General features: G+C 46.9%; 2 protein-coding genes across 5 annotated transcripts in view; one reads left to right on the top strand and one right to left on the bottom strand.

Annotated features, from left to right (window-relative positions):
• LOC129019400 (zinc finger and SCAN domain-containing protein 5A) overlaps nt 1-19286 on the top strand; it is a 97333-nt gene that overhangs the window by 8754 nt on the left and 69293 nt on the right. The gene's annotated exons all lie outside the window — the stretch shown is intronic.
• On the bottom strand, nt 273-13859 carry EDDM13 (epididymal protein 13). The gene is made up of 6 exons (XM_054461861.2): nt 13757-13859; nt 13362-13388; nt 12229-12255; nt 7634-7761; nt 4815-4852; nt 273-596 (listed from the first exon to the last, which is right to left on the bottom strand). Exons 1-6 carry the CDS (start codon nt 13857-13859, stop codon nt 572-574), a joined length of 348 nt encoding a protein of 115 aa, XP_054317836.2. The 3' UTR covers nt 273-571.

The raw sequence follows: 19286 nt of genomic DNA, 5'->3' as shown, positions 1-19286 counted from the left end.
ATATCTTCACACCTGTATTTCCTCGGGATGGATTGGGGAGCCCCAAATCTTTACACAAAAGCATACAGACTTTGGAATGAGTCAAACTGGGTCAAATCTCAGCTCTGTAGCTTAGTGTGATGTTGGGCGAGCCATCAGTCCCTCTGAGCTGTAGTTTCTTCACCTGTAAAGTGCACAGTTAACTGATATCGTTTATGATTCTTGATAATCCACCAGCATACCTGTTAGTTTTCAGTGCTGGGCGAATGGAATAACACAGCCTTTTCAGCCGTTTCAACAAGTATACATTTTATTATGGAAGTAGTGGGGAAAGTTTGAGAATGATCTGGAGGAGAGATTTTAGGGGAAACCCCTGCAGTTGCACTCTCAGCCGCTCTGGGTGCCTCCTCCCAAGGCATGGCCCCCACAGACACCTTCTGGCCATGCCTCTGGGCACCCGGGTGCCATTCCTTAAAGGACCCAGTTCATTACCCTCCACACAGGCGGTCCAGGGGACAGAGAGCTTTCTTCAGAGGTTAATGCCTGGGAGATGGAGGCCTTGTGAAGGCTGAGCTGAGATGGAGCAGGCTCACTAGAAAGAACAGCAGGGATCATTCCTAAGAAAGAGAGAGAAATGTATTTGTGCATTGATTTTCATCTTCATGCATTCTCAAACTCCTTGCCCGGTGCCATCTCCATCCACCTCTACAGGGCTGTTTGTGACCTGCCTCAAGCCCACCTCCTCCCTCCAGCTTAGCCCATTCTCTGCACTCACTAGATTCCACCAACTTTGTCCCTATACCCACCGGGCTGTTCCAGCAGCTGGAACATGCTTCCCTCAGATCTCATGGACCCTAGCTCAGCCCTATCACCAGGGCAAGTGTCTCCTCAGAGCGGGGCTCTTCTAGAAGCCAGCCAGCGGGAAGCAGCCGCCCCCTCCAGTTCCTCACTGTCCCGGCGCCGGGCCTGAGCTTGTGTTGCACCCCTTCCTCCCACTAGAGGGTGCACCCCACAGGAGCAGGGACCGCCCAGGCCTGGCTGGGCTGCACCCCCCAGCCTGGCGCACTGGAGTTGTGCAATTGTCACTTCTAAGAGTGGAACATTTTCATCAACCCAAAAAAGAAATCCATTAAACAGTCACTCCCCTTGTTCCTTCTTCCCCTTAGCCCCTGGCAACTAGTAATTGGCCTTCTCTCTCTTTGAATTTGCCAAATCTATTTCATATACATAGCATCATCTACTGTGTGGTCTTTTGTGTCTGCTTCTTTCACTCAGCAGAGTGTTTTCAAGGTTCAGCCATGTTGTTGCACGTGCCAGGACCTCATTCCTTTTTTGGGGGCTGAATAATAATTCATTGTATGAATGCACTGTGTTTTGATTATCCATTCATCAGTTATTGGGCACAGTCACAGCCATCAGTGTATTCTCTATGATTGCTTTGAGTAGAGTAGTTGTAACAGACCATATGACCTGAAAAGCCAACACGTAAATATTTGGCCCTTCACAGAGAAAGTTGGCCAAACTCTCTCTTACCTAATGGGTTGAAAGCACACCTTTATATGAAAATAACTCTCTGGTTTGACCGGTGCTTTAATGTATGGTTGAAGAGAGCCTGAGAAACCATTCAACACCATTCATTTCCTTCAGCATCCTCCCCAGTGGAATCCAAAGGATTGCTGTTGGTTCCTGAACCAAAGCATTGCTTAGGTGAATCTTGAAGACTGAGGAGGACTTTTCTAGGTAGACAAAGATCAAGGAATCAATGTGTGCAATGGCATAATGGAGCGGGAAAAAAAAATGTGATGTTTTCAGGGGAATCAGAAATGATTTAATGTGGGGGGGTGTGGTGGCTCACGCCTGTAATCCCAGCACTTTGGGAGGCCGAGGTGGGTGGGTCACCTGAGGTCAGGAGTTTGAGACCAACCTGGCCAACATGGTGAAACCCCATCTCTACTAAAAATACAAAAATTAGCCAGGCGTGGTGGTGCATGCCTGTAATCCCAGCTACTTGGGAGTCTGAGGCAGGAGAATCGTTTGAACCTGGGAGGCAGAGGTTGCAGTGAGCTGAGATTAGGCCACTGTGCTCCAGCCTGGGTGACAGAGTGAGCCTCCATCTCAAAAAAAAAAAAAAAAAGAAGGCCGGGCGCGGTGGCTCACGCCTGTAATCGAAGCACTTTCGGAGGCCGAGGTGGGCGGATCACGAGATCACAAGGTCAAGAGATCGAGACCATCCTGACCAATACGGTGAAACCCCGTGTCTACTAAAAGTACAAAACTTAGCTGGGCGTGGTGGCGCGCTGCTGTAGTCCCAGCTACTCGGGAGGCTGAGGTAGGAGAATTGCTTGAACCTGGGAGACGGAGGTTGCAGTGAGCTAAGATTGTGCCACTGCGCTCCAGCCTGGTGACAGAGCGAGAATCTGTCTCAAAAAAAAAAGGTCTAATATGGACAGAGGATGGAATGTGGGTGGGGGGATCAAGAGAAGTGGAGAAAAGTTTAGAGAAGCAGGAGAAGCTTGGAGCCTGAGAACCCTTGGGTACCATGCCAGAGACCTGAACTTCATCAATGGGGCAGAGGCTTCCTACCAGGTTCCCTGAAAACTTGGGATCTTTTAGGAATTCCACAAAGGTTTGCTTTGATTTTCATTTCAAAAATTAAACTATTTTTTAAAATAGGGGTGTACCCAAAGTATAGACATGGACTGAAATTTTTATTCACTGGAGAGCCACACCAACCTGTTGCATGTTTTACATATAGACCTTGGGGAAAAAAATTTATTACCTGAAGGGCATGTAGAGTTCACAAGGCAAACTATTAGACATTTGCAGTGACTTATCTCTGAGGAGTCAGATTTTTCTCCGTATGAACAATTAAAAGGAAACACTGCAAGATACGGGGTAATAGAGAGTAACATAAGACAGCAAAGGCCTTCTGTACCCTGCGCTTGCAAATCTCATCACCTCACTTCGTAATAAGTAAATGTCACACAGTTAACCTTAGGAAAAGTACCTCTGGTAATGAAAAGCAACTTAGAATTTTTTATGTATTGGGATTCCATGTAAGATTTCAGTAGAAGAGTGTTTTGGATTTTCTTTCTTTTAAAGTTTGAAAGACACTCATCATAGTTGGTGAGTTTCCACTGGTGGATTTAAGCGGGAGTGCAGCAGGGGGTGGGGGTATATCACATGATCGAGTTGACATTTTTTAATGTAAAAAGGGCACCGGGGATGACAGGGAGAGGATGAAAGGCAGGCGACGTGGGAGAGGCCAGGGAGGAGCCTCTTTGTATCTTTGTAGCTATCAAGGGAAGAGAAATCTCCCATCTGTCCTTAGTACTTTCTCTGGCAACTGGGGAGAGGCCAGGGAGGAGCCTCTTTGTATCTTTGTAGCTATCAAGGGAAGAGAAATCTCCCATCTGTCCTTAGTACTTTCTCTCCGTACCCTGGACCCTAGCCTTGACCAGGCTACTGTCATCTCATGGAAACTGAGTAGCCTCTTAACTGGCCTCTGCTCTTCATCTCACTGGGACATGTCTCTTTCCCACTGACAGCCTTTCCGTGGCTTCCCATGGCTCTGAGGGTTGGGTCTAAAATGCTTGCTCTAATCTTCCAGGTCTGAGGTGGTCTGCTGAGCATGTCACCCACACTCCTCCCACAGTGCCCTCCCACTCCCTCCCCCTTCTCCTGCCCCCATTTTTCTTTCTGACTCCAGGCACATCTAGGCCACTTTCCACCCCAGGGCCTTTGTACAAGCCAGTTCCTTCACCTGGAGCCTCTTTCACATGTTTTCTGTGTATCTGACATCCCCTCATTCTACAGGCCTTTGATTCATTGTCACTTTCCTAAAGAGGCTTTCCTTCATCACCCAGCTATCCAGGGCAAGGTTCTTTAGTTCTCTTTTTCATCATATCCTGAGCTTTTCCTCTGTAGCTCTAAACATCACCTGTAATCATCTAATTGTTTTCTTGTGAGCACAAGAATCCTGTCTTTCCCGTTTACCACTGCATCCAGGATGCATCAGTGAGTCGTTATAAACACAGGATTATCATATGACCCAGCAATTCCACTCCTAGTTTGTACCCCAAAAGATTTTAAAACAGATATTCTAACATAACTTGTTCATAAAAGTTCATAGCACCACGACTCACAACAGTCAAAAGGTGGGAGCAACCCAGTGCACTTTACCTGATGATGGATAAACAGAGTGTGCTATGTCCATGCCGTGGAGTGTTATCCAGCAGAAACGAATACAGTCCTGATACAAGGTATACCATGATGAACCTTGGAAATATTATGCCAAATGAATAAAGCCAGACGCAACGGGCCATGTAGTGTATGATTCCATGTGTATGAAATGACCAGAATAGGTGAGTTCTCAGAGACAGAGTAGACTAGAGGTTGCCAGGAACAGGGGGAAGAGACCATGTCTTGGTACAGAGTTCCCTTTTAGGATGATGAGAAGATTCTGGAAACAGATTAGTGGTGATGGCCGTACAATATTGTGAGTGCACTGAATGTCACTAATGGTTAATTTTACGTTGTGTGTGTTTGGCCACAAGTCCTAAGACTTGTGAAAAAAAATTATAGAGTGAATTTATAAAGGAGTTCCTCCTGCCCGGCACGTCCCTGTCATTTACAGTGTGTTTCCTTGCCCCTGTCAGGCAGTGGCTTGCAAGTAAGGGTGACAAACTTGGGACTTCTCATGAAATTCTGGGTTTCTATGACTGCAGCTTCCAAATCCACCTGTGTTCCTTACCTCAAATGCCAGGCAGTTGGGATGAACCTCCCCCAACCCCACCCCAGCGGTGGGAAAAGCCCACTTCCCTGCCATAGCATACCTGATGTCCAGTTCCGAGTTACAGTAGTGGCAGTAACACTTGGGAGGAAAAAGTGAACCGGGAACAGAGAAAGAAATAGTTGGGGTGAGGCGAGTGAATTCCTTCCTTCCCTCCCTTTCTCCCGATCCCCTTCTCTCTCACTTCTTTCCCATCCTCCCCCTCTGCTCTTTCCCTCTGGTTGTGACATCTTATGGTCTTGCTTCTCTATTCAGCCTGCCTCTCACCATTCCCACCTTCTTCTCCATCTTCCAGCCAGTTCTCCTCATCCCCATGAGCTGCACAATCCCCTAAGCTGGGGTTTCTCAGCCTCAGGTCCCTGATGTTTTGACCTGGGTTATTTTTGTCGTGGCGTGTTGTCCTGGGCCATGTGGCATGTTGAGTGGCCTCCCTGGCCTCTGCCCACTAGATGCCAGTCGAGCTCCCTCCTCCACAACCAATCCTGTGGTCCAGACACTGCTGAGTGTCCCCTGGGTGGCAACGTCACCCCTGTTTCAGAACCACTAGCATAACTCAAGTCACTGTCTCAGGCTCATCTCCCTGGTCTCTCCATTTTCCTTGTTCCTCACACCCAGCGCATAAGCAATTCCTTTAGAACTGCGGCATGGCTCTCATCTCCATGAGCACCACCATGTCTCCTGCCCTGGCTGGTCGGGCCTCCTCTCAGTCTGTCTCCTCCTCTCAGTCTGTCTGCTCCCACTCTCGCCCTGATTCTGATCCACTCTCCACTGGTAGCATCGAGAAGGATCCTTTGATAACTCAGAAGGGATCTTGCTGGCCGCTGTCCACCAGCTTAGAACACAAGCCTCCTTCTCGTGTGGTCTGTGAGAACCTTACATGACCTGGACCCTCCTGCCCCTCTCAGGTCACATAGATGTTCCTTTGGTTCCTCAAAGGTACTCAGTGTGTTCCTGCCTCGGGGTCTGCTGTGCGTGCCTGCTTTGCTCGCAGCGGTTGCCCCCAAGCTGCTCTGAAGGCAAGATCCTTCCACTGTCTCATCTCTATGTCCAGACGTCACCTGCCCGGGGAAGGCTGCCCGTGGCCATGGCTGCTCACTCTGTGATGTCACACTGATTTAGTTCATGTTTTTTGGAGCTGGTTGCTTGTTTCTCTGCAGTCCTCCTGCTGTCCCAATCATGGGAGTCCCAGGGACTCAAGGACCTCATGGATTCTGTTCTCCTCTGAGTCCCCAGCATCTAGGATGGGTCTTCTACACACGTGAATATTTGAAGACTGACTGAATCAACGAATGAAGGATGACTTGTCCTTCCTTCCATCCCTCCTTCCCTTCCTTCATCCCTCCATCCCTCCCTCCTTTCCTTCCTTCCTTCCTTTTTTTTTTTTTTCTATTTACTTTAATTTTTTGAGACAGAGTCTCACTCTGTCACCCAGGCTAGTGCTATCTCAGCTCACCACAGCCTCTGCTTCCCGAGTTCAAGTGATTCTCCTGCCTCAGCCTCCCGAGCAGCTGGGATTACAGGCATGCGCCACCATGCCCGGCTATTTTTTGTATTTTTAGTAGAGACGGGGTTTCACCATGCTGACCAGGCTGGTCTTGAACTCCTGACCTTGTGATCCAGCCGCCTCGGCCTCCCACAGTGCTGCGATGACAAGCGTGAGCCACCGTGCCTGGCCTGGCTTGTAGTTTCTTGCACCCTGCCTTATTTTCACCTCTCTGAGTCTCGCACATGGTGTTTCTCTGGAATGCTTCCCCTGCTTCCCCTCCTCAATTGGCTAATTCCATCCTGTCCTTAACCCACAGCGGAGGTGTCACCTCCTGCAGAAAGGCTTCCATGAGCCCACACTTCCCCTAGGCTGAGATAAGCGCCACTGCCTCCTGCACTAGCACCTGCTCATGAAGTGCTACCACTCGGTGATCTGGTTCTTTCTGTGGATGCCTGCCTCCCTTACAGAATTAGGACCTTCTTGAAGGTAGCTCAACCATCAGAATCCCCAGCAACCAGCAACAGGCTTGGTCCTAATGAATGTCCCTTAGAAAGAGCAAGAGACAGCGACAGAGAGAGAGGCAGAATGAGTGATAGTATTTCAAAGCAGCCCCTGGGGCTGTGTTAGTGCAGAAGGGAGAAGCTTTTATCCCAGTCTAGAGGTGGGAGGGAGGGAAAAAGGAGAGGGAGGGAAGAAGGAAAGAGAAGGAAGGAGAGAGAAGGAGGGAGGGAGGAAAGAAAGAAGGGGGGAAGAAAAGGAAGGGAGGAGGAGGGAAGAAGGAAGATGGGGAGGAAGAGAAGGAAGAGGGGGAGGAGAAAAAGGAAGAGGGGAGGAAGAAAAGGAAGGGAGGGGGAGGGAGGGAGGAAGGAACGGGGGAGGAAGAAAAGGAAGGGAGACAGAAGGAGGGAGGAAAGGGGGGGAGGAAGAAAAGGGAAGGAGGGAGGAAGGAAAGAAAGGCAGAGGGGGAAGAAGGATGGGAAGGAAGAGGGAGGGAGGAAGCAGATGGAGGGAGGAAGAAAGAAAGGGAGAAAGGGAGGGATGAAGGGAGAAGGAGGAAAGAATAGGGAGGGAGAGGAGAGAAGGAGGAAGTAAGGGAGGGAAGAAAAAAGAGGGAGGAAGAGAGGAAAGAGGGAAGGAGGAAGGAAGGGGAGGGAGGAAGAAAGAAGAGGGAAGAAGGAGAGAGGAAGGAAGAATGAAATGAGAGATGGAGGGAGGGAGGAAGAGCGGGAAGGAGAGAGTGTTTTACAGAAGGGCTCTCCCACCACTTCCTGCTTGGCACCTCTGAGGCGCCCTCCTTCGCTTCCTCTGTGCCACCACTTCCCTCCTCTTTCCTTCCTCTCCTCACCCTCCTCCCCTCCGTGCTGCCTTCCTCTTACCCAGTCCCCTTTGTTGTAGGATACGAAGAGGTAGGTCATCACCATGTAGGCGCATTTCAGGAAGTTCCACATGTTCTTCCTCTTGGGGAGTGGTTTCCTGGATAGGGTGGTGCCTGAGAAGGGTTTAACTGGAGAGAACCATGGAGATGATTGATGCTGATGGCCTTCCCTTCCTGCCCTAGAGCTTCCTGCCACGGCTGTCTCTCCATTCTAATCTCCAAACTCACATCTCTGCCTGCCTCCTGAATTGAAATTTTGGTCCACACCCACCATCACTGCCAGCTTCCCCCTTCTTGGTTACCACCATACCCCAGACAAACAGTCAGGAATGCCTTTTGGCTCTCGCACCTCACATCCAAGACATCACCAAATCTGACCCTGTCTTGCCCAGATTTCTCACCAAACTGTCAGAGGGGTTTGAACCAGAGTGACTCCATCTTGAATAGGGGCTGGGTAAAATAAGGCTGAGCCCTACTGGGCTGCATTCCCAGGAGGTTGAGGCATTCTTAGTCACAGGATGACAACAGGAGGTTGGCACAAGATGCAGGTCACAAAGACCCTGCTGATAAAACAGGTTGCGGTAAAGAAGCTGCCAAAACCCACCGAAACCAAGATGGCAATTCAAGTGACCTCTGGTGGTCCTCACTGCTCATTATATACTAATTATAATGCATTAGCAGGCTAAGAGACACGCCCACCAGTGCCATGACAGTTTACAGATGTCAATGGCAGCTTCAGGAAGTTCCCCTACATGGCCTAAAAAGGGGAGGCAGCCTCAGCTCCGGGAAATCTCCACTCCTTCCCTGGAAAACTCATAAATAATCCACCCCTTGTTTATCATATAATCAGGAAATAACTATAAGTAGACTCAGTCCAGCAGCCCTTGCTGCTGCTCTGCCTATGGAGTAGCCATTCTTTTATTCCTTTACTTTCTTAATAAACTTGCCTTCACTTTATGGACTTGCCTCCAATTCTTTCTTGCACGAGGTTCAAGAACCCTCTCTGAGGGTCTTGATCGGGACCCCTTTCTGGTAACAAAACCACCACCTCTCCCCCATCCCCAGGCTTCAGGCTCTGCTCTTGATGGCTGCCTCTTCCCCCTTCGCCATCCTTTCTCTTTCTCATCCGTCTCCCACATGAGTGCCACCAGGATCTTTCTAGCACCAGATACAACTGTGTTGCTTTCTTATTTCAAACCTCATGTGGTGCACGAGTGTTTCTTTCGCCTGTGTAACATTTTTCCCTTGTATTTTATTTTAAAAGTATTACATTCAGGAAATCTCTTTTTTTTTTTTTTTTTTTTTTAACAGGTAAACCTGTCTGTCTAAACAGGTTTCCAATCAAAAAAATAAAACATTACCAGTGTACAGGCAAATGCAAATCGAAAACGAAAAAAAATTAATTCTCCCTGTTGAAAATTCAGGAAGCGATTACTCCTTGTCCCCTTTGCTTAGAGCATTTACTTTAGAAAATTTTGCCGTTGCAAGTCTCTCTCTCTTCAACGTTTACACTAATCTTTTTCAAAGCTAAGTAAGCCTGCGGCCAGCATTATAGCCCAGGAAGGTGTTTTCAAGGACCTCAAAACATCTTCCCCACCTTCTTGTTGGGAGGGGATGGAGCCTAACTTTGGTGGGCACCTCACCCCAAGTAGCAAATCTACCTCCTGTGATAAAGATATTAGAAGTTTATTTTTCCCTTGGATTAAGCCAATTAACATATACAGATGGCTATCCCAATAACCAAGTGAATTTACGGTGAACCATGTACAGCAAATAGAGTTGTCAAGTCCTCTTACTTGAGGACTAGCTGTTGTTTATCTTGACAGCAGGTATGTAATAAGTTGTATCTGCTTGGCTATATAAAAGGGTGAAATTTTTTTTTCTGTCTTTGCAATCTCTTCGTATATCACGTTCTGGTTTAATGCTTACCCATTAATAAAACTATTTTCTTTCTCTTTTACCTGGGTGGAGAAGATCTCTGGGTTTGGAGGATATTTTGTTTTTATTATATTTCACCAACACCAGCATATCCCAAGCCTCTCAGATATACCCTCCCAATCAAAGGTACACAATGACATCTATAAAAAATGAGGCTCATCTTTCTTTCTTCGTAATCCTTTTGCCTATTATTTCCTTTCTGTTGCCTGGCTAGGACTTGCACTGGATAGAACATTCAGTCCAATGTGAAATGCAAGTGGTGATAGCAAGAACGTCTCATCTGTGATCTCAGAGGGAACGTGTTCTACACCCTCAGCCCTCTGTGTCGCTGGACTCTACATCTGAGGACCCAGCCAAAAACTGGTCAAAAATACTTTTTAAAATCCCAATAAAAATAGCAATACAACAATAAAAACAATACAAAAATATAACAGTATAATAACTATTTAAGGAGCATTTACATTGTATTATAAGTAATCTAGAGATTATTTAAAGTGTGCAGGAGGCTGTGCATAGGTTAAATGCAAGCATTATGCTATTTTATATCACGGACTTGAACATCAAGGAATTTTGCTATCTGCGGGGAGGTCCTGGACCCAACCCTTGAGGATACTGAGGGACAACTGTATTTTACCTTAAACAGGTTGTTCCTTGTAAGTTTTTGGTGGCTATTCCTTATTATATTAAAATGTTCTCTTCTACTCCTAGCTAGCTGAGATTTTTTTTTTTTTTAAATCATGAATAAGGCCGGGCATGGTGGCTTATGTCTGTAATTCCAGCACTTTGGGAATCTGAGACAGGAGGCTCACTTGGGCCCAGGAATTTGAGACCAGCCTGGGCAACATAGGGAGACCCAAACTCTACAAAAAATTTAATAGATTAGCTGGGTGTGGTGTCTTGTGCCTGTGGTCCCAGCTACTCAGAGGCTGTAGAGGGGAGGATCACTTGAGCCTAGGAGTTTAGGGTTGTGGTGAGCTGTGATCATACCACTGCACTCCAGCCTGGGCAACAAAGCTAGACCCTGTCTCAAAAAAAATCATATAAACTGTAAAATCTTACCATATTCTTTTTCTGTATCTACTGAAATGATAATGTGCTTGTTTTCTTTTATGTTAATAGGGTGGGAATACCATATATTGGTTTTTACCTATTAAACCATTGTTGCATTGTTGGAATAAAGTGAATTTAGTCGTGATTCTTTAAAATATATTGCCAAATTGGACTTGCTAATATTTAGTCTAGGATTTTGCATCTATATTTATGGGAAAGATTGGCCTGAAATTTTCCTTTTTCATATTTGTCAGATCTTTTATCAAGGTTATTCTGTCCTAAAACCGAGTTGGGAAATGACTGTTTTTAATTTTCTGGAAGATTTCCTGTAAGATCAATGTGATTTCTTCCTTTTAATTCACTATTAAAGCTAACTTGATCCTGAAAGACTTTTTTTGTGTGGTAAAGCTATTTAATTACCGATGGCATTTCTTTAATAGAGGATTATTGAGGTTTTTTTTTTGTTTTGTTTTGTTTTTTTTTTGAGATGCAGTCTTGCTCTGTTGCCAGTCTGGAGTACAGTGGCACCATCTCGGCTCACTGCAAGCTCCACATCCCAGGTTCAAGTGATTCTCCTGCCTCAGCCTCCCAAGTAGCTGGGACTACAGGAGCCCGCCACCACGCCCGGCTAATTTTTTTGTATTTTTAGTAGAGACGGGGTTTCACCAGCCAGGGTTTCACCGTGTTGGGCGGGATGGTCTTGATCTCTTGACCTCGTGATCCGCCTGCCTCGGCCTCCCAAAGTGCTGGGATTACAGGCGTGAGCCACCACGCCCAGCCCAGATTTTTTATATCATTTCATTTGTTTTTGGTAATTTACGTTTTTTTGGGATTTTGTCCATTTTATCTAAACTTTCAATTTTATTGGCATAAAGTTTCTCCAGTGATCACCTTATTGTTATTTTGTTACCTGCAAGATCTGCTATGATGCTCTCTTCTTCCTTCCAAATATTGGCAATTTGTTTCTCCTCTATTTTTTCTTATCAGTAATGCTAGAGGATTAAATTTGTATTACGCTTTTCAAAAGAACCAACCATTAGTGTTGTTCTGGCTTTTTTTTTTTTTTTTTTTGAGACTTGCTCAGTTACCCAGGCTGGATGTGGTGACACGATCACGGCTCACTGCAGCCTCCATCTCCCCAGCTCAAATAATCCTCCTGCCTCAGCTTCCCGGGTAGCTGGGACCACAGGTGCTGCCACCATGCCCGGCTCTGCCTACTTTAAAGCGCTCATCTCCACCATCTGGATCACTTGGTGGCTTGCTGCTATTTTCTGGTTTTCCAGCCCTCAGTCCTATCACCCAGGACTTAGCTTGGTAATTTCTATGTCAGGAAGAGAGGACTCACTGTCCACAGAAGCAGCAGCTGGGATAGAAATGTCTCCCACTCACATCTCAGTATGTTGGGTCTCCTCAATGCCCATGAGCAGTGTAACAGGGGCAAGTGGCTTGCAGACTTTGGATGCCCTTCAGGAAGGCAGCCTCTTAGGTACCAAAGCCCCTGTAGGGCCTTGATTCCCTGAAATCTTCTCTCCTAAGGCTTTATCATAGCCCAGACTGAAGGGACACACTGTCCTGTAGATGAGGAATGGTACGACCTCATGCACTTACCTTCCTCCTTGCAGCCACTTGTTTCTTCTAAAAATGAAGAGGTGGAGGAGAAAAAGAAGCAGGAAGAGGAGGAGGAAGAGGAAAGGAAGAAAGGGAGGGAGAGAGGGAGGGAGGAAGAGGAAGAGGAGGAGAAAAGAAAGGAAAAGAAAAGAAACCATCAGGTGAATTATGAAGTGGATGGAGACCAAACTCTAAATAGTGCTTCCAGGTGCCTCGAATGAGAAGAGAATAAAGTTAGTCTCCTTGTGTCCCTGGATCCCAGGGACTCATCTGCCTCAGGGCCTTTGCATATACTGTTCTCTCTTCCTGGAATGCCTTTCCTCCAGTTATCTCTGGCTCACCTGCCCTTCTTCTTCAAGCCTTTGCTCAAATGTCATGTTCCCTGATCGCCCTTTAAAAACTTTTTTTTTTTTTTTTTTTTGAGACAGAGTTTTGCTCTTGTCACCCAGGCTGGAGTGCAATGGCATGATCTCAGCTCACTGCAACCATTGCTTCCCAGGTTCAAGCGATTTTCCTGCCTCAGCCTCCCGAGTAGCTAGGATTACAGGTGTACACCACCATGCCCAGCTAATTTTTTCTATTTTTACAAAATTCGTTTCAAAATAATTGTTTGTATTTTAGTAGAGACGGAGTTTCACCATGTTGGCCAGGCTGGTCTCGAACTTCTGACCTCAGGTGATCCACCCACCTCGGCCTCCCAAAGTGCTGGGATTACAGGCGTGAGCCACCACGCCCAGTCAAAAAACTTGACTTTCCCGCACTGCGTTTCCATCTCCATTACTCTGTTGTCTCCATAGGACATAATAGCCTCCAGCAGACCTATAACTACTGCTCTTTGTTTTTTCTCCTCTTACTGGAGTACAAGTGTCACTTGGTCACGGAATTCTGTCTGTTTTATCCTCTGCTGCATCTCTAACACCTAGAACAACATTCGGTACAGGAGAGCTAACATCAGTTAATATCTGTTGGACAAATAAAAACATGTTAAACATTTATGATGCAGATGATGATACGGATAAAGAGTGTAGGGTCTGATGACATTTAAGGCCCGCCCCCCCACCATAGAAAAAACCAGTACTTCTATATTTCTGTGCACAGGAGTGAACACAAAATAGCACAGTCACCAGACTTACCATGCAGTACTTGGAGGCTCAGCAACCCTAAGGAAGACAGGGGCATACAACACGAGTCAGAAAGGGCAGCATGATAAACACTTCCAGACCAGCAGATCCAGCAGGCTCACCCCAAGCCACTCCTCCTCCAAGAAGCCCTGCTGGATTGCCTGCATCGTCCTCTTGCACACTGTCCCCACTGCTACCTCCCTCCTGTGCCACACAGATTCCTGTTATAATTTAACTGCCTGTTACTTGTCTATCTCCCCACCTCCACTAGACTGTGAGTTGATGTGAGGGTGTGAGCTTGTCAGATCCATCTTTCAGCTTTCCACCACCCTGCCCAGCCCTAAAAAGCATTCCTCCCAAACCAGCTTCCCACAGAGTCCTGGGGCAGGCATGGAGGGAGGCATTACCTAGGATCTCTGATGTTGTCCATCCAGAAGGAGATGGGGTCCAGGAAGCAAGACAGGTCAGGGGAGCAGAACAGGCCCAGAGTGTGGAGTTCCAAGCAGCCATGGAAGAGGAGGCCACATGTAGGGAAAAATCACAACATCAGAAGACAGAGCAATGAGAGCACAGGAGAGCAGAGCCCTGGGTGGGTCGTGCTGAGTAGTCAGGACATGCCGCAGTGAACAGGGCAGAACAGTCAGAGGCTGCTTCATGTGGGTTGGAGGGGATGTGCAGTGACTTGCAGGATTTGCACAGCAGCAAGGTTAGGCTGGGAAGGAAGCCGCCACGCCATTCCCATCTCTTCTGTTTGTTTTTGTTTTGTTTTGTTTTTTGTTTTTTAGATGGAGTCTCATTCTGTTGCCCAAGCTGGGGTGCAGTGGCACGATCTCGGCTCACTGCAACCTCTGCCTCCCAGGTTCAAGCGATTCTCCTGCCTCAGCCTCCTGAGTAGCTGGGACCACAGGCACCCGCAAACACACCCGGCTAATTTTTGTATTTTTAGTAGAGACGGAGGTTTCACCATGTTGGCCAGGCTGGTCTAGAACTCCTGACCTGAGGTGATCCGCCTGCCTCGGCCTCCCAAAGTGCTGGGATTACAGGCGTGAGCTACCACGCCGGGCCTTTTTTCCGTATATTTTGTGTCACTCTAATGTAGGCACCTACATACTCATCCAGAGGTGGCATATTCCTTCCCACCACCTGTTGTTGTTTTCTGAACTTTTTTTTTTTATTAACAACTTGACTGGTATATTAATATAATTCACATAACTTACGATTCACCCATCAAGTGTACAAGACAGTATTTTTTAGTACATTCACAAAACTGTGCGTCCATCACCACAATCATTTTAGAACATTTTCATCACCCCAAAAAGAAACTGTGTACCCGTTGGCCGTTGCCTCCAAACCCGGTGCCCCTGAGCAGTCACTCCCCCTCTCTCTGGGCTTACCCCCCTCTCCCACAGTCCTAGACAACCACTGAACTGCTTTCCCTATCTGTGGACTTCCCTGCTGTGGACATGTCGTAGAGATAGAGTCATACCCTATGTGCTTTTGTGTCTGGCTTCTTTCACTGAGCACTGTGTTTTCAAGGCACGTTGTGTCCTGTGTCAGCACTTTCTTTGTGGCTGAATAACATTCCATTGTATGAATAGACACATTTTATTTACCCATTCATCAGTGGGTGGACATCCTGACACTTGCTTTTGTAGATGAAGTTTTATTGCAACAGAGCCATGCCCATTCACAATGTGTTGTCTACTGCTTTTGTAAATAAAGTTTTATTGGCACACAGCCATGCCCATTCACTGTGTGTTGTCTGTGGCTGCTTTCAGGCCACAAAGGCAGCACTGAGTAGTGAGTGGCAGTAGAGACCACCTGGCCCTCAAAGCCTAAGATATTTACTATTTGGCGCTTTACAGAAAAAAGAAAAAAAAATGCGGATTGATCCCTGCTTTATATCATTGAATTCTCAAACAAGCAAAAAATATTATCTCCATTAATCAGGTAGGAAAATAGATTCTAAGGGAGTTTGGGTAAGTTACACCCACATTACAGATGATGGGAGTAGAGTTCCCACCCAGGCCTCTTTGCCTTAAAATCCAGACTGTCTCCACTGAACCACTTGCATCCTGGGTTAATGTGAGGGTCCGGGAGAAAGAGCCCACGTGAATCGCCCAGCACAGAGCTTGGCACCTGGTGGGCCCTTAGGCAGGTGTTTGGGATTTTCCTGCTGGGTTTGGCTTTTGCTTGTTACTGGAGCAGGGCTGGGTCTGCTTTCAGTTTGCAAAGTGCTGTCAGTGCAGCATGAGGACAGAGGCTGGAGAAGGGCCTGGGAAAAGGAGCGAAAGGAGCAGGGCAGAGGGGTTTCCTGCAGACATGGGAGTGTTCAGAACAAAGGTAAATGAGGTGGTCCTCACAGCCCCTTGTTGAGCTCTTATCGCGTGCCAGACATTTTATTCAGCGGGGGTTTTTCAACCTCCGGACGAGTGACATTTGGGACTGGATAGTTTTTTTGTTGTGGGGGTGGGGTTTCCTGTGCACTGTAGGATGTTTAGCAACATCTTGAGACTCCCGCCATTAGATGCCGTTAGCCTCCCCTACCACCTCCCTGAGTCCTGACAACCAAAAATATCTCCAGGCATTGCCAAGTGTCCCCTGCGGGGCAAAATCTCCCCAGTTGGGAATCATCCTGCCAAGTGCATGATCCTGTTTACTCCTCACAACCATATGAGGCTGGAACTATGATGTGCATTGTACAGACCAGGGGGCTGAGCCTTTCAGGAGGCGAGGGTCCGAAGCCCACAGAACTAGAAAGTGGTGCAGTCAGGACCGGTGCCCACAGTGCACACTCTCTGCCAGTTCCTCTTTCCCTTTCTTAGCCTAATTTTATCTTCCTTACAATATATACAACATACAATTATAATGATAATACTTCCAGTGTAGGGATGAGGCAGGGACCTCGTTAGTCTGAGCCGCATTAAACACTGTCAAGTTTGCATTGTTTAATAGCACTGTTTGGGATCCAGACTGGGCTTAAGTTATTCTCTGCACCTGACTGGCTGTGTGACCGTGAGCAAGCGACTCTCCCTCTCTTACCACAGTGTTCTCAGTTGTAAAACAAGGACGATGACTTGGGGACTGTCATGAGTCAAGCACTTACAACCATGCCTGGTACCCAGAACGTGCTCTTGAGCTGCAGGATACCATTTTTCAATTTTTTTTTTTCAGATCTGGATGTCTTGGGTTTCACTGAGGCTCAAGCTGCATAGAAGTAGGATTTGGAGGTGGGTGTGGGGCATGGACAGGATGGTGTCTCAGAACTGGGGTTTAGATGGTTTTGAATGTGGACCAAAAGAGAAGAGTGTGTCCTCAGCCAAAAGGTAGAATCAACCCAAAATTCTATCAGTGGATGATTGGATTAAAAAATGCAGTCTATCCATGCAATGGAGTATTACTCAGCCATGAAAAGGAATGAAGCAGTGTCACAGGCCACAGTGTGGCTGAACCTTGAGGACACTGTGCTGAGTGATGAAGCCAGACACAAAAGACCACACCGTGTATGATTCCACTTCTATGAGGTACCTAGAATCCTCAAACTTGCAGAGACAGAAAGTGAAATGGTGGTTGCCAGGGCTGAGGTCAGAGGGAGAATGGGGACTGACTGTTTAATGGGTATTTTTTTTTGGTGGGGCAGTGATTATAAAGTTCTGGAGTCAGTGGTGATGGTTGCACACCATTGTGAGTGTACCAAGTGCCACTAAATCACACACTTTAAAGTGGTTAAGGTGGGTGCAGTGGCGCATGCCTGTAATCCCAATGCTTTGGGAGGCTGAGGTAGGAGGATTGCTTGAGTCCGGGAATTGAAGACCAGCCTGGGCAACAAAGCAAAACAAAAAAGTAAAAAAAAAAGTTAAAAAAAAAAAAAGTAAAACAAAAAAGTAAAAATAAACAAACAAAAAATAATTAGCTAGGTGTGGTGATGCACACCTGTAGTCCCAGCTCCTCAGGAGGCTAAGAAAGAAGGATCGCTTGAGCCCAGGAGGTCTGCACCACTGCGCTCCAGCCTGGACAACAGAACGAGATCCTGTCTCTAAAAAATGAAAACAAGTTACAATGGTAAATTTCATGTTTTGTATATTTTACTGCCATTTCAAGACTTTTTAAAAAATGTGTGTTACCCACATGTGGCAAACAGTGCCTTTTTCAGGGCACGGCATGATGAAATGGTCAGCAATGTTCTTGGGGAAAATGAGTCTGAACCACACAGCAGTGGGAGGTAGCACAGCACTGTGGTTAAGCTGCTGAGTCACACAGCCCAGGATCCGTAACCCACCGTCACCACTGGGATGCCCAGCCTTGACCTAGTTACCTAACGTTTGTACCTCAGTCAAGTGCAGATGAATAATACTTGCCTTGTGAAGAAGCTGTGGGGAATAACTACACATAACACATTGAAAAGTGCTGCTCTGGTGCCTCGCGCCTGGCACCTAGAAAGCTCTTTGTAAATTTCCATCACTGTCATCACCATCATCATCATGGCATTATATGAATGCCTGATTCGAGGAGGGATTGGTTTCCATGAGACACCCCATCTATTTGAAGATGGTGGTATTATAGCTATTTTTTCCCAGTCCTTGAGTTTAAAAAAAAAAGATAGTCAAAAGCTGAGGGTTGATCCATGGCTAAGAGTGGACCTCCCTTGGCAGAGATGAGAACAGGAGCAAAACAGAAGGGGTCAAATGTGAAAAAAGACTCTTACGTTTCAGTGCTGTTGAGATGAGGTGCCAGGAGCAGAAGATCCAGTGGGCGTTGTTGGGCACCAGTGGAGGCCACCGAGAGTACAGGAAGAGAAGGAAGTTAATAACACCTTCTTCCTAGCTCCCCCCACCCTGTGGTTCTCAAAACAGACCTTCCCAAAAAAGAGAAATGAAGTGTCTCCCAGATTTAATGCGATAGGCTGGGGCCCAGATTGGGTGACTCGAGATGCTTCTTTGAGACTTTACTCCTTTAGAGACACGTTAATCCAGGTGGACAGAAGCCCCAGGTATTCAGTTTCCATGGGGATTCATCTTCCAGAGATTAGGAAGATACTAGAGCATCCCTTTGAGTCTCCAGGGTTCTCTCTCATTTCTGCCCTGAGGGTCAGGAGGGAGAGAGCTTGAGGAAGGAGCAAGGCACCCCTCTTTGGTTCTCTTCTCAATGGGCCTCCCAACAAATATGTACAACTCAATGCTTTCTTGTCTTCTGGGGCAATGGTCCTTTGAGCTCAGGGACGTGATATGCCAAGGGCTCACATACTCAGTCCTGCATGTAGCCCCAGACCCACCGTACCCCAGACAGACCCTCGCAGCTCTCCACACAATCTGGGGCTTGCAGCCCACCCTGAAACCCCTTCAGAGAGGGGAGCAGCAGATGGAGGGTCCCTCTCAACTTGTGTTCTACATTGAGAAGAACTATCCAAAGATTCCCTTCTTTTTATTGTTGCCTCTTCTTCCCAGCATCTGAAAACTTCGAAGTGACCCATAGGAAAGGAAAAATAACTTACTTTTTACTGGAGGAAGTAGCAGAACCAGCATTCGGGGAGTCAGTGTGGAGAAGAGTGAGCAAGAGAATAGAATCAGCAGTATAGGACATTCAATTATTCCTCCATTCAATATTGTAAAACTATTTTAAACTGTTTATGTATTTATATTTCATAGAGAAGGGGTCTCCCTATGTTGCCCAGGCTGATCTTAAACTCCTGGGCTCAAGCCTTCCTCCCACCTCAGCCACCCAAAGTGCTGGGATTATAGGCATGAGCCACCGTGTCCAACCCAAAGAATCACCATTTGGGAAGCAAACTCAAGAGCTTAGAGTTCCATCACAGACATCCTCCTTCTTTAGATATGAAGTAGGGTCCTAGGCCCTGATTTTAAACAAAGACCCTGAGAAGCACTGCTCTAGCTCAGAGGTCAACAAATGTCTGACCTCTAAAGGGTCAGACAGTAAATA

The sequence above is a fragment of the Pongo pygmaeus genome, chromosome 20 (assembly GCF_028885625.2).
Source record: "Pongo pygmaeus isolate AG05252 chromosome 20, NHGRI_mPonPyg2-v2.0_pri, whole genome shotgun sequence".
Classification (NCBI taxonomy): Eukaryota; Metazoa; Chordata; class Mammalia; order Primates; family Hominidae; genus Pongo; species Pongo pygmaeus.
This window is presented reverse-complemented; position numbering and strand designations above follow the sequence as displayed.